The sequence below is a fragment of the Rhinatrema bivittatum genome, chromosome 7 (assembly GCF_901001135.1).
Source record: "Rhinatrema bivittatum chromosome 7, aRhiBiv1.1, whole genome shotgun sequence".
Classification (NCBI taxonomy): Eukaryota; Metazoa; Chordata; class Amphibia; order Gymnophiona; family Rhinatrematidae; genus Rhinatrema; species Rhinatrema bivittatum.
In genome coordinates this window covers 134,064,480-134,080,144 of record NC_042621.1, presented here as the reverse complement: position 1 = coordinate 134,080,144, position 15,665 = coordinate 134,064,480, and the positions used below count along the sequence as shown (strand labels likewise).

The 15,665-nt window shown below is 43.9% G+C and overlaps 1 protein-coding gene across 3 annotated transcripts in view; it reads left to right on the top strand.

Moving 5' to 3' along the window:
* Positions 1 to 14,014, top strand: part of P4HA1 (prolyl 4-hydroxylase subunit alpha 1) — a 280,816-nt gene extending 266,802 nt beyond the window's left edge. For all 3 annotated transcript variants that reach the window (XM_029609177.1, XM_029609175.1, XM_029609176.1), the window contains exon 15: positions 12,593 to 14,014. In XM_029609177.1, coding sequence (XP_029465037.1) covers positions 12,593 to 12,663 — 71 coding nt within the window. In that variant the 3' untranslated portion in view covers positions 12,664 to 14,014. The remainder of the gene's footprint in view (positions 1 to 12,592) is intronic.
* The last annotated feature ends 1,651 nt before the right edge of the window (positions 14,015 to 15,665 follow it).

The window sequence follows — 15,665 nt, the reverse complement described above, 5'->3', positions numbered from 1 at the left end:
GGTACAGATTGCGTTCTCCTTGCCCACATTTTAGCGCAACTCACCAACCACAAGATACAGCAATGCCCAGCCTTGGGGTGAAATTGCATAGCAGTACTTGGAGCTTAAGCTTAAAATGAATTAAAGTTTGAAAAGGCAATGCTCACAGCTCCCAGGGAGAGGGAATTCCAGGCATCACACAAAATGGCACCAACAGATGGGTTTGTGTACACATGCTGGATTTTAAAGGGAGCCAAATGTGGGTTCCTTAGCATTCGAGTAGGTTAGTCCCAACAAGTGTGTTATGTATCTGCCAGCAGGTGGAGACTGAGCAAAAGCTTATGTCACGGCCATATAGTCCCACCTTGATATCAACCCGCCAGTATTCCCCATCTCCAACAGATGGTGGATATGAACTTCCCTTTGGGGGATTGCCTGTGAGTAAAAAGGAATTGAAAAGCGTTACAGATGAGACATCTATATAGCACTGCTTGCCTCCTGTGGTGATACCATGCAGTCCCTCTGAGTGCCCTCAATCTGGTAGCCTTGATTGGCGTCAACCCAAAAAATTCAATAGCAGCTGCAGGCCGAGGGGCTCAGCAGTGAAGGCTTTTTTCCTCTCTCCCTGTAGCTGGGACCCGTTCCTGCTCTCAGCCAGGGAGGGCTGAGCTCAGGTAAAAGTTTTTGTTTTGCCTTTCTTAAAAAAAAAAAAAAAAAAAAAAGGAAAGCAGGAGAAAGGGTCCGTAACCTCAATGTTAGACTGTCCCACTCACGTCTCTGGGGAGTTCTGTGAAGTGAGCTGGTAGTGCAGGCTCGGCATGTTGAGCAGTCGTTTGATTAGGCCCTGCTCCAAGCTTCTCCCTTTTAGGGAGAGGGAATCCCAGCTATCACACGTGTCACCAACAGGTAGGTTTTTGTGCACATGCTGGGCTTTGAAGAGAGCCAAATATGGGTTACAAAAGAGGGAAAGAGAAGAAAAACTGGTAACTGTGAATCCAGGTTCATGGCACTTGAACCTGGATTCAACATGGTAGCTTTTTGGTGTGGCAAGTTCCAGTTGAGCTGTAAGCCCAAAGTAGGTGCAAGCGTTGGGCAAAAACAAGAGATTTAAATAAAGTACAATGAAATCTGGTTAATTTGTGCATTGTATGTAGATTAGAGAATAGGATGTTAATGTAAGATAGTCATTACAAGAAGACCAGTGCAATATTGTGGTTGAAATCACTCTATGGACAAGCAGAATGTAAATTAGCCACACAAGTGGGAAATGTCATCTGAAAACACAAGGACAGAAAAGGCCTTCCTGAGCATGTGCAGGAGTTCCTGTGAGTCTCTTCAGTCCTTTTTATCTGGATGGAAGAGAAAAAATTTGTGCTTAGTCAGCCATTTTTTTTCAGAACGGTTTCTTTCATTTGTTAACTCATTTCATTTATTGATTTGTTTTTACTTTTGTGAGTTTACACTAAATTTTAACTTCCTTTTTAAGTCCAAAGCTCTAATGGGGCTTCCCAAACCTGTCCTGAGGACCCCAGAACCAGTCAGTATATGCAAATTTATCTCATGCATATTCATTATGGATATCCTGAAAACCCAACTGACTGTGGTCCCCAGGACATGCTTAGGAAGCCCTTCTCTATAAATAGTTTGATTTGGCTTTTTGTTGGCCATGGCAAAAAACAATCTTCAAAAGCTGCCCCAATTATAATTTTAAGATTTGCAAGATCATTGTCTACACTGCCTAGGGCCATTGCATATTGTACTAATTGTACTTCCTCTGCATGTATGCTTCCCAGGGCCATAAAGTACAGAAAGTTTAAACTTGAGTATTTTAAGATCTACTCAAACTCCTTCAGCACAGAAGAGTCTAGTAGATAAACCAATGCCTAAAGTACAAAAGGTCATTTTTCCTCTTCAATGGGGAAGAGAGGCCCATTTTGGTACAGAAGCTTCTTTGTGCCAACATAGGATAGTTTTGGTGCAGATTACAGCACTTCACTTTTCAGCACTAAAAATTTCCCTAGCATTGACAATCAGCAAGGAGTTGCTGTACTTATCTGTGCCAACTGCCGCTTGTTATGTATGGAGAGTCTAAAATTGGCACAGACCAATCTAAGAAATCTAAGCCAATTTCATACCATTCTGATAATCAGCTGGTCTACTATCAGACTCTTCACTTGATCCTGCCTTTCGCACATATCCATTTGAAGATGTCTTATCTGGCCTTTATATAGATGACGCTATCTATTCCATTCATATTACAGGAAGAAATGTAACATAGGGAAAATATATTTTTGGAGAGTTAAATTATATAAAAGTTCCTAAGCAAGTATTTGCAGTGCCATTCCCTAGGTGCCAGAAGAACTCCAAGCAAGGATATGGTAAATACCTCTCACCACTTTAACAGCAACAAGAAAATTGGATTTAAAATATAAGGTCCAGCCAAAAAAAATATTTGTAAGGTCCAACTCTGTCCTGGTAGTCAGAGTGCAGATGCACAAATAAGTGGTGGTAGTCAGCTTTAAAGAGTACAGAATTTTTCAAGACTTACTTGAGTGTACTCCACCTGGAAAATATGCCAAACAATTGGATAGTATAACAAAAACATTTTAGGCTATGCTGATATGAAGAAAAGCAGCTTATCAGTTATATGGTCCAGTATATGTACAGTGTAATACATTGCAAAACCTGCAAGACATCACCCACCAGCTTCTGCAGACTTTATGGGCCTTTTTATGCCAGTTTCGAGTGAAGCAGAAGAATGTAGGTTATACCTTTTATGTTTAGATTATTATGAATATGATACTTCCTCAAGAACTGTGGCTATAGTCATAGGTGCTATAAGGCTGGCATAGCTTCAATCAGGCCTCCATGAAGATGTCTGTGAGAAGTTAGATGCTTCATGCATGGGAAATCTTGTTTGGAGTAAAGTAAAGGAAACTGTAGATCTCATAAAAGGTCAATGTTCCACATTTCAGATGCTTTCAGTAGCTACACTACAACAACCATCTACAATAGCAGAAACCAACCTCTTTATAGAAGACAATACTTCTATTCTCAGAAGATACAAGGCCCATCCTTATCAGTGACTTTGTGTCTAGAATAAATATTAACAGCAACAAAACAGGCAGCATACCAGAGAGAGAATGCAACCCAAACCAAACTAGCAAAAACAGCATAATAATGCCAGCTTTTGACTACCAGGCCAGTGAAATCCCACAATTAGTTAATTGGAAAATGGAGGAAGTCTTCAATATTTCATCACATAAGGTCACTCTCAATGACAGACCATTGGGTAGTGAGGATTATAAGGAAATATCATTGTGTTCAATTTTAAGACACTTCCACTAAATCTTTCAATCACTCATTCCATCATTATGGAACAGTTGCACCTCCTTCAAAAAGATCCCTCAACCCTACTTGCAGCAAATGGCGTGAAACCTGTTTCTACATTTTAGAGGAACACAGGCTTCTGTCAGCAGAACCTAGGGTATTCACAAAGGGCCGGGTTGTAAAAACTTACGCGCATGGCCGGGCCAATTTTCAAAGGGTCTGGCCACAAGCGTAAACCCCTGGGGACGTGTGTAAGTCCCGGGGCTAGCCAAAGGGGTGTTTTTGGGGGGGAGCATGGAGCGGGCCAGGGCTAAAAACGTCCGGCATAGTGGCCATTTGCCACTATGCCGGGGGATCGTGCGCCGGCAGTGTGCCAGCACATGCAACTTGCTCCTGCTCAGAAGCAGGAGCAATAGGCAAGATAATAAAATTGGGGTTATATAGGATAAGGATAGGAGGAGGGCAGGATAGGGGAAGGGAGGTTAGGCTAGGGGGTTGGGAAATTCCCTCCCAGTCCGCTCCTTAGTTGGAGTGGACTGGGAGGGAACTGGGGAAGGGCCCGATGCTTTGCTGCGCATAACTGCATATCTGCACCCTCCCTTGTGCATGCTGACCTGGCATTTTATAACATGCGCGCGTGCCAGCGCACACATTATAAAATTGCGCATCCATGTGTGCACGCCGGGTAGTGCACGCAACGTTTTAAAATCTACCCCAAAGTGCATTGCAGTAGTAGCGTCCCAGCTGAGAGAAAAAATGTTTTTTTGTATTTCCCTACTTAGATGACTGGCTGATGTCCAGCAATACCCTCCAGAGAATGTGTGTCTATTCTATTAGGGATGTGCTTTTGTTTTTAACATAGGCAATGATTGTCATTTCAAAACTGAAAATATTTTTTTACAAAATTGTGTTTTTTAGTGTGCATTAAAACAAATTTGAAAAAATTTGAAAAAAAACAAAAAACCCCATACAAATCACAAAAAAACAAAAGCTGGCACCTAATGAAGCAAATAAAATCTGAAACTATTTTATTGATGCACACCCCTACTCTATGCAGTGAATCCATGGGATTCATCAACTTTCTGAAATCCAGTCTATAACAGACATGTGCTAGTTTTCATAGGGGATACCATGCAAGGCAAATTTTTCTTCCTCAACAGAGAATGCCAGGGTCGGATTTCTCATAAGGCCATCCTAGGCCATGGCCTAGGGCGCAGAAATCGGGGGCATATATACAGCAGAAATAACAATCAAACATTTACAAATTTTTCAGTGTTATTTTGAAAAGACCATATAAAATGCTGTTTTTTAAATTTGCATCCATATACTTTAAATTGAGCAGTACATTTACGTTGCCCATCTCTACAGTTTGCGCTGTCTTGCTCAATCACAGGCAAAAAGCATTTGCTATTCTCTCTCACACAATCAGCGTAAACCACGTGTTAAAGGAAAATTCCGGATTTGGCATTACAATGGCGATTCCAAGTCATTCATTACGCTCATATTACTTGTCTTCTACATATCTACTGATAATAGATACGTAAAATATATCGTTACTACTTTTATATATTGTTTTGTTAACTCAGGGCTGAAAGCCGTAAGCAGAAAAAGTTGACGGGGGTGTTTGCCAAATTATAAGGGGGCTGCGATTTTTATTACAAAACATGAAACATACACAACTTATGGCTTGTTTATGCAGCATCATTTAATGTGGTGTAATGTAAGTTTGACACAAAATGCAAAACATTTCAATAAAATTCTATAATGTCAGATGAGAATCGATGTAAATCTTCTGCATTTTATGTCAATTTTATTTGATGTTTTTTGTATCGAATACACCATCTGGGTGAATAACTTGAACTAACCAAAGAAGTAATCGTCGAACCTTGTATGGGTTATATAGACAGACATCTGCATTTGCGAGCTGGCCCGACCCAAACCCACGGGCCAGGTTGGGTTCAAAATATTTCGGGTCGGACAGAAGAACTTCCGCAGGGCAATGCGGGTCCCGCGGGCTGAAAAGATTTTTACTAGTTTTGGTCTGTTTTATTATGCTTCTGGGTTCACTCGTCGCAAGTTTAAAAACATTTAAAAAATAAAATATTACATATTAAATTGAAAATTATAAATCAACTTTTGAGGGGGAGGGGCCGCAGAATTGTGCTTTGGCCTAGGGTGTAGAAATGTGTAAATCCGGCCCTGGAGAATGCAGTCTGATAACTATAATCTTACAGCTGTCCAGTCAAACAAGGTCTTAGGCTGTCATTTCATGAAGATGCCAGGCCATGTGGCAGCAACAGTTCGTCACACCATTCACCTGTCTCCACGTGAGGCACGCTCAATGGCATTTAAAATCCCAATGGAATCATTTGCAGCTGTTATCACACAAGATCCACCCTTTAAAAATTCCTTATTCACACTCAAAGCCATCAAACCTCCTCAGAGGACACTTTTCAATATCCACAGTTTCAAACAGTAATAACCACAGATATCTCCATTGGGGAACCCATCTAAGCAACCTTTGGACTGCAATGGCTTGGGGTCTACAAAAGAAGCAACTCCACATAAATCTGCTGGAACACTGGGATGTACTGAAGGTTTTCAAAATCTGGTTAAGAGGGAAAGTGATAACTAGTCCAAACCGACTAGTACATCAGCAAACAAGGGGAAACAAGTTTTCAACTTTTTCCGAAAGACCTGCAAAATTTGGAAATGGACAATTTTCACATAAAATATTCCTCATAACTATTCATTTCCCAGATAGCAGACACACCAAGTTGTCAGCTACAAACTCATGAATGATCCATTGGCCTTCAAGATAGCACAATGGCCTTTTCAACTTTGGGGAACTCTACACAGAGACCTCAAAAAAGCTAACAAAAGTATGTCAAACGATGTAGTTTCACTTCCATAAAATCAAGGGCTTCTTTATACATTTCCCCCAATTCTTTTTATAACAGAACAATTGAAAAATGTTTAAAAAAAAAAAGAAAAGGCTTAATGATCTTGCTAGCCTCTTTTGGTCACATGAAATTTGATTTCCATGCCTTCAGTGTCTAGCTGTCAATAACCAATTAAAGTAGATATTCCCAAAACTGATCGCTCAATACAATGTAAACCTCCATCCGAACTTCAGTCTCTAGCTCTGACTGCTTAAATGTTGAAATCAGCTAGTGAATGCAAAGCATTTGCCTATGGTAGTAAGGTCATCCTTACTGCAAGAAAATATTCCACAAGAAAATCTTATAATATTAAATGGAAGAGATTTACCATCTGGTGTGTACATCAAAATCTGGATTCCTTTAAGTGCCCTGTCCTAATCCTGCCTAATACCTCTTAAATCCCTCTCTAATTTGTTTAAAGACTAATTCATTCAGTTCACCTGAGTGCTGTAGCAGCACATAATAGCATTCAGGAGGAGTTCCTATTTCTCAACCATCTGCAGTTGCTAGATTTATTGAAAGGCCTAAATCATATCCTTCAATTAAGGATCCTCCTCAGTGGGTTCTGAACATAGTTCTTGTTTAGCTGCTGAAGCTACCTTTTTAACCTCTAGCATCAGCCAAACTAAAATTTCTTTCTTGGAAAGTTCTGTTTCTGATAGTTGTAACCTCTGCACACAAGGTTCCCTGTATGTACCCGGATCAGTCCAGACACCTGGGTTGTGACTCCGCACCAGCAGATGGAGACAGAGCAAGACCTGTCGGGCTCCCCTACATATAGTAAGGCGCCACCCACAGCCCCTCAGTCTTTCTCTGTCTCCAGCAGATGGGGCAGGTTCACCCACAGTCTCTGGGATCCTGGGTAGCTTGGTTAGTTAATCAGGAATCTTTTTCTTTGGTTGGTTATGAAGTTTGAAAAAAAGAAAAATAATTATAGAAGGCAGGAGAGGAAAGGAAGTGAGAAGACTCCCTCGCCATGGGAGCCTCCCAGGGGGGTTGGAAGGTTCTGAGGGGCCATCCCCCCCCCTGGTTGAGGCCGCTGCTAAGGGTCGAGGACCCGGCCTTCCTCTGGTAGCAGCGTCGGGGGTGACACCGGGGAGCCCGGTTCACTCACCCCCGCTGGAGCAGGAGGCTCAGGACCAGGGACAGCGGCGGCAAGTAAAAAAAAAACAAAAAACCAGTGTTGTTTTTTCTTCGGCTTGGCCTCGCTGACTCTCCGAGCTTCGTTCGCCATTCGGGGCATTTAATTAAAGTTTTAATTTAATTAATTTGTTTGCTCCGGCTCTGTTGCCGCTTCGCGGATGCCGAGGAGATCTTCTTGCCGTGCTTGCGGCTCGGTGCGCGGCATCTGTTCAAGTTGTGTTTCGGGCGGTGAGGGGCCGTCCGAGGCCGGTCGGGGGGGCCGTTCTCGGCCGGCGTTAGCGCCGCCGCGCGCCGGGTAGAACGGGGAAGGCAGTGCTGAGCCGTTCCCACTTAGCGCGGGAACGGCGGCCATTTTTAATACAGTTCGGGAGGCCACAAGGAAGGCTGTCGATAATGGTGGCATGCCTCCCGCGCTTTCCCCGCAGCAGCGGCCCCCTGGGGGGGGGCCGCATCGCCAGTGGAAGTTAGTCTGGAGGAGGCTTCTTCGGGTTCGGAGGCCTCTTTCTTCCGATTTCGCTCTTCTTTTACGTAAGGTGCTGAAATATAAAAGATGCAAACGGAAGGCGTGTAGAGCGTTCACCACGGGGGGCCCGGATGGTCAGTCGGGGTCCCGGAAGAGGAGAGCTGGGGATAGGTCCCGGAAAACCTCGGACCCGCCGAGGGAGAAGCACCCTGTGCGGGGTATTCCTCAGGATTCTGACACCGGTTCTTCCTCATCGGAGGAAGCGGACCCGTCTGTAGGGCCCCTGGGGGGGGCCGGAGGAAGAAGGGTCAGTCCAGCCCGGTACCGGCAAGGGCACGCCGGCGGTGGATGGGGATGACCCGAGGGTGGTACGCTTGTTCCGGAAGGAGGAACTAGCGCCGCTTATTCCGGCCATTCTTCAGGAACTTGGTGTGGATGCACCACCGGTGGAGTCCCGACCGAGGGCCAAAATGGACCCGGTTCTATTGGGTCTTACGGGTCCAGCAGTGGCTTTCCCATTCCACTTCTCGGCATCGGACATTTTATTCCGGGAATGGGACACCCCGGAGTTGGGCCTGAAAGTGAGTAAGGCTATGGATAAGCTGTATCCATTGCCAGAGGACACGCTGGAGCTCCTTCGCCTTCCCAGAGTGGACGCAGCGGTTTCGGCAGTAGCAAAGAGGTCAACGATCCCGGTCACAGGGGCCATGGCTCTCAAGGATATCCAGGATAGGAAACTGGAGCTGCAGCTTAAAAAGGTTTTTGAGGTTTCGGCTCTGGGGGTCCGCGCGGCTATTTATAGTAACTTTGTCCTGCAGGCAGGGCTACGCTGGGCCCAGGTGCTCCAGGCCAATGCAGATCTGTGCAGGCGGATCACCTGGAGGCGGTGATCGCCTATAATGCGGATGCTCTGTATGACTTGCTGCGGACATCGGCCAAGGCCATGGTTTCAGCGGTTTCCGCGCGCCGCCTCCTCTGGCTCTGCAATTGGGCGGCGGATGGGTCCTCTAAGGCTCACCTTGGCTCGCTACCCTTTAAGGGGAAGTTGTTGTTTGGAAAGGAGTTGGATGATCTGATGCAGTCACTCGGAGAAAACAAGGCTTTTAAGTTGCCTGAGGACAGGCCTAGGGCTCGGACTGCTTTCACCAATCGGTCCCGGTTTCGGGGGAATAGAAGGTCGCGTCCGCTGAGATCGTCAGGTCCCTCTTACCGTTCCAGTTCCTCCAAGTCGTCTTCATGGTCTCAGTCCTTTCGAGGAAAAAAGTTTGGGAGGCAAGGTGGACCCTCGTCGGGAACGGGGTCCAAGGCATCCCAATGAAACACGGACGGTCCATTCCTCGCAGTAGGTTCCTTCGGCCCTCGGTTGTCTCAGGTGAAAGGTGCAAGGGGTGTCTATGGCACTTCACCCGGATGTCGCGCATTTTCTTCGGGGGCTAAGCATTTACGTCCTCCATTACGTCATCCTTGTCCGTCCTGGAATCTCAATTGGGTACTTTCCGCTTTGTGCGCATCGCCGTTTGAGCCGATAAAGCAGGCGACGATAAAGTATCTTACCCTAAAGACGGTCTTTCTCGTTGCGATCGCGTCGGCGAGACGAGTTTCGGAGTTGCAGGCTCTGTCTTGTAGGGAGCCATTCTTATGGATTTCGGATTCAGGTGTTTCCTTAAGGACGGTTCCTTCCTTTCTACCGAAGGTGGTGTCGGCGTTTCATTTGAACCAGTCGATTGAGCTTCCCGCTTTTCCTGAAGGGGAGCGATCGGAGACGGGGGCAAAAGATTTACGGAAACTCAATGTCTGCAGGGTTCTCCTCTGTTACCTGGAGGTTACGAACCCTTTCCGGGTCTCAGACCACCTCTTTGTCTTGTGGTCCGGCCCAAAGAGGGGTGTCTCGGACCACGATTGCACGTTGGCTCAAGGAGGCCATTGCTTCGGCGTATATTCTGCGGGGCAAGCCTGTTCCTGAGGGCCTTCGGGCTCACTCGACACGATCACACGCCGCTTCGTGGGCGGAATCCTCTCAGGTGTCACCTCAGGAAATTTGCAGGGTGGCGACTTGGAAGTCGTTGCACACTTTTACTAGACATTATTGGCTGGATGTTCAGGCCTCAGAGTCGGGGGGTTTCGGAGAGAGAGTACTCCGAGCGGGACTCTCTGGCTCCTACCCTCTGTAATTGGCTCTGGTACATCCCAGGTGTCTGGACTGATCCGGGTACGTACAGGGAAAGAAAAATTAGTTTCGTACCTGATAATTTTCGTTCCTGTAGTACCACGGATCAGTCCAGGAGCCCGCCCAAGTAGTTTGTGTTGTCTGTGCTGTTTGTTCTGAAGTAACGGAGAGTCCGCTCGGTTGGATTCCATTGTTGAAATTGGTTGTAATTGGGTTTTCCTCTGGTTCTGGGAGTTCTGTTCCAGCTGGGGGTTTTGTGAATCGGCCCTGGTTTAGGGCGGTCTAGTTAGATAGTCTGGTTGTTCAATTTTGCTTTGACATTACGTAAGACTGAGGGGCTGTGGGTGGCGCCTTACTATATGTAGGGGAGCCCGACAGGTCTCGCTCTGTCTCCATCTGCTGGTGCGGAGTCACAACCCAGGTGTCTGGACTGATCCATGGTACTACAGGAACGAAAATTATCAGGTAAGAAACTAATTTTCCTTTAGTGAGTTGCAAGCCCTAGTCTTTTATGCCCCATACGCATTGATGTACAAAAATATATAAAAAATGCATCCAGAATTTCTCCCCAAAGTAGTTTCTCAATTTTATTTGACTGTCTATTGTTTTACCAACATATGTTCAAGGCAAAATACTAATAAAGGCAAAGAAGGCTTTTCACATCTTGGACTGTAGAAGAGTTATTCAATTTAGACAGAACAAAGCCTTACAGAAATTCATTTCAATTATTCGTCTTTCAACCCAATTAAGCAAGGGCGTTTAGTTAACACTCTTGCCACATGAATATCTGTCTCATCCCTACATTTTTTCTCACGGGCCGATACAGAAAGAAACGCAGGAGAGCCGGTGAGCGCCCGCTCTCCTGACGCGTGCACAGGCCAGTGTCCTGTGCGCGCGATTCAGTATCGGCCTTCTTGCAAATGAGAGCCCGTGGTAAAAGGAGGCGGCGGCTGTCAGCGGATTTGACAGCTGACATTCAATTTTACCAGCGTCTGCTCTCGAACCCGCTGACAGCCAAGGGTTCGGAAAACGGACGCCAGCAAAATTGAGCATCCGTCTTCCAACCCGCGGGCAGATTTTTAATTTATTTTTTTTATTTTTGGGGCTCCGACTTAATATCGCTGTGATATTAAGTTGGAGGGTGTACAGAAAATAAGTTTTATCCTCATTTCTGTACACTTTCCCAGTGTTGGCTGAAATTAACGCCTGCCTTTGGCAGGCGTTAATTTCTGAAAGTAAAATGTGCGGCTTCGCGGCACATTTTACTTTCTGTATCGGGCAGGAATGACAAATAGGCCTATCAACATGCATTTGCATGTTGCGGGCACTATTCGTTTGGGGGGGGGGGGGTTTTGGCTGCATGTTTGACGCGCTATTACCCCTTACTGTATAAGGGGTAAAAATAGCGAGTCGAAAACACACGGCCAAATGCAGGCTAACAGTGCGCTCCACCAGAGCACACTTTACTATATCGGCCCATCAGATAGGCCAACAACTTCAGAGTAAAGTAAAAGCACATCAAGTGAGGGCTACCTCAGCTTCTTTAGCCTATCTTCGCTATGCTTCCATAGAAGAGATCTGTAAAGTTGCTACTTGGTCATCTGTCGATGCCTTCATTACCGCCTAGAAATTGATCACATTGTTAGTTTTGGCTAAACAGTGCTTTAAAAGCTTATTTAACTAAATCCTTTAACTCTGCATCTAGCCTCTAGGTTGAATAATTCACTGCAAATGTAAAAAAAAAGAAAAAATAGTTCATGCAACCTTCAGCTTGGAAGTCCTCACTTGTGTGGCTAATTTGTTTTCCTTGTCCAGAGAAAAAGGAACATTGCTTACTGATAACAGGTATTCTCTGTAATAGAAAATCTCATCCATACAAGCCTTCCCTCTTCCCTGTATTTATTTGTTTACTTAAAAGTGCTTATTGCACACATACAAAGTGTTCTGGGCAAAGTACAGGATTAACATACAAACAGCAATAGTGAAAACATTAAAAATAAAATATAGTAAAAACGTATTCCAAAGTAGCTACTTCTGACACATTTATACTCAAAGGCATGGCTAAGTCTGCCTAGCATTGTCTAAAAAGGAAGTTGGTCTCATGATGTAAAAGCATTTTTAAAAAGATGATCCTTCAAGGCCTTTTTGAAAATAGAGCTGATGGATAGCTTGTGATAAAGACTGACGGGGATCTCCTGTGGCAGTGGCTGCATAGAAACCCCCATCATGTTTAAGTAGACTCTCACTCCTTCTGTACTCTCTCTATTGAATGACAACACCCAGTGTGGCTGATTCATCCTGCTGTCTACAGAGAACACTTATTATAGGTAATGCTTTCCTTTCTATGGATTAAGAATATTTAAAAATGCAAGCTTCTGGGCTACATGGCTCTATTCTTAGTCGTTGCCTTTTTTTACATGTTGAATTTGATAGGTTGTGATGTTACCTTCAAGTTTATTCCATTTTGAAATTGATACATTTTTGTATATGAATTGTGCAAGATGCTTCATGTACCTAAAAGTGTGCTCCCTTTCTCTTCTCTTGGATACCCCCTTTTTTTTTTCTCAGTCTCCAACAAATGGATCCATGAACGGGGGCAAGAATTTCGAAGGCCATGCAGCTTGTCCGAGCAGGACTGATCCTCCTTCCCTGGGAGTCTCCTCAGCACAGTTCATGATCCTGCAGCTGTTGACACTACACTCTATGCCTGCCATGGGATGCCTCAGACAGGGCTGCTCCTGTGGAAGAAAAGAATTCAGCTCAAATTTTTAGCCCATTTTTCCTTACTTAAATTTTCTAAAACTGTGTAGTCCATCACATGCATACAGTATTTCAAATTGCCAGGAGGCTTATGCAGCGAAAGAATACTGATCAATTAGGCTGTAGGTGTGTTAGAATAAGACTGTTTGTTTCTTTCAGGATGTTCTTCCATTATCCAGCTGTAAAAGCAGATGAAATTAATCTCCCAGGTGAGAGAGGTTTTTACCTTTTCTCTCATCTTGCCTTTTGTATATCTTCATTTGCAGTTTCCTGACTGAGGGATTGAAGCAAAGCTTTCCTGAAAGCTGATCCCTTTAATGCCTCCTATCACAGACTCAAGACTGGCTTGTACTCTCATGAACTGACTGTCAGCCTGAAGAGTAGGGCACTGACATCAAGTAGCAGAGCTGATGTCTGCCATGGTTTACAGTGTCTGTGCTTTAACTGTCATTTACATCTTTATAGGATAAACCAGCCAAATGGTAATATAGGCCCAGAAAAAGCTGAGCACTTAGCACTGCAATGTGGTAATTCAGCTGCCACAGTTTTCTTTATACTGGTTGCTGCTGGTCCTAGTGGAGCTGGATTGGACACTACTAAAGAAACGAACCCTGTCTGACTGGTGTTTTTCTTTCTTTCTTGGCCTCTCTGGAGAACCTGGTTGTGGGGTCAGGTACTGTGAGCAAGCAGTCTTCTGTCTAGCAGTACAGCACTATGCTAGCAGAGGTACCTGCCCGTCTTCCAAAACCTTCATGTCTGCCTTATGTCCAGTTTCAGAATCATGCTATTTGATGTGTTTGATTCCTTTCATGTCTATTCCCTGATACTGAAGGGATGGGGGGGACATTCTCAGCTGAAGACTGATCTCTTAATGGTGTGCCTTATGAGTTGTGAAGTCTCAGATCCCATAACTTGTGCATTCTGATCTGACTTAATGTTACAGAATCTACCATATGTGACCAGAGAAAGACCTATTTATAATTTTAAATGAATGTTTATATTTTGTATGTCTGGGATAAGAGCTATTATGTCATGGGTTCTGAATGCATGCCAAAGCTATGAAAATCAGTGCTATGTTCACAAACGATACAAGCTTGCCATCTCTCCTGTAAACATAGCCTGAGACTGATGTAATTCCATGTGGCTTAATCATGATTGAATCTCATTCAGACTATTGGAAGTAGCTTGTATGAGATTTTATTTTTTATTAAAGCTGAAAACTTTGTGTGGGGTTTTTTTGTTTTTGTTTTTAGACTTCTGGTAGTGAAGTGGATTTGAATGAATTCCAACAGAATGGGAGCCAGTCTTGTAGCTCTTACTGTTAAGTTATTCCCTCTTCAGCAATACTCTTGAGCACAATCACTACTTTTGGAAATCCTGTCTAACCAAAAAATATGAGAACAAAAGAAACTATTTCACAAAATAAATATCCAGAATACCGAAAGGAGATCTGTATGAAAATGTTTCAAAAGGTATCGACATACTCTAAAGTATTGAAGGGTGTCAGCAAGCTAGTATCATTTTAAGTCTTAAATAAATTCCTATCTGCTCTCAATCTTATAATCCTGGTTTCAACATGTAATTTTGCCTATAAACTCTTATGTGAGTATAGTGAAGGAACATCAGCCATGGAAAAACTGAATCCATTTCTGAGAAAACACCATCTTGTAATGGTCCTACTTTTTTTCAATAATTTTATATCAAATTTGTGCTTTTCTTCTGCAAAATTTAAAATCTCAAGCTGCTTTTCCACTATCTCAATACTAGTTCTTAAGCAAAAAGCTTTCAAATTTCAAAGTCCAAAATATTTCAAACCATGTTTTAATGTTGGAAGAAACATACTTCCCAACGAGAGGCTTTACGGATGAGTCATGAGACATTAGCACAACTTCCATAACCATGAGTTACTATACAGTCTTTGACAGGATTGGGAGCAATTATTTTGGACAAATTTTACTTTTGAGGATCATTTATATTTACAGATAAAAAGGAGAGATGATGGGGGACTTCTTTAGCCCCCGGTGTAGCCAACCTATCCTATGTTATTCATCTTATATGGTGATGACATGTGATCTTATGGTCAGGAACTGAACAGCAGTTGCAAGAATTCCACCTGTGGTTGAATTTGCAAGATTTCAAATTTGTGATTATCTGGAAAATAATCAGATATCTTTTTTGGACATTGAGAGAGGTTTTAAAAGTATTGCTCGCACAAAAACAGCCACATGTATGTGTATGTGGGCCACATGCAAACAATGCGATTTTTAAGACTCCTGGAAGAATGCATATACAGGCGTGTACCTACATTCAGCAAGAGGCGAAAAAGAGGCAGGGTGTGGGCAATTCGGGGGCAGGCTGAAACGTGCGTAACTACCAATTTTGTAAAGGCAATGCACATATGTTGCCTGTGTAACTTTGTTACTGGTTCTTGTGAGGCACAGGATTCCTGAATGGGGGGGAGGGGGGAAGGGAGAGCCTCTGTATAGGGTCAGTGACAGTGGAACATATATATATATATATATATATATATATATATATATATATCCCACTGTAGCGGGGCACTTTGAATCAGGGTGAGTTTTCGGGTGGGAGGGTGTTGGACACCATTCAGAGGTATTCATTGTCAAACTGACATTACTAAAGAATTTGTCTTATAAAGACAAATTCTTTAGTAATGTCAGTTTGACAGTGAATACCTCTGAATGTGTCTGTAACACCACCACCCCTAACCCCAACCCACCTGTTGAAAACCCACCCCAATTCAAAGTGCCCCTCTACAGTGGTACATAGAGAGAGACACCCTATACAGAGGCGCCCTCTCTCTCCTTGTGTGAGCGTGTAAGATACGCCTGAAAGGCTGATGGCACATGCATGTCATGAG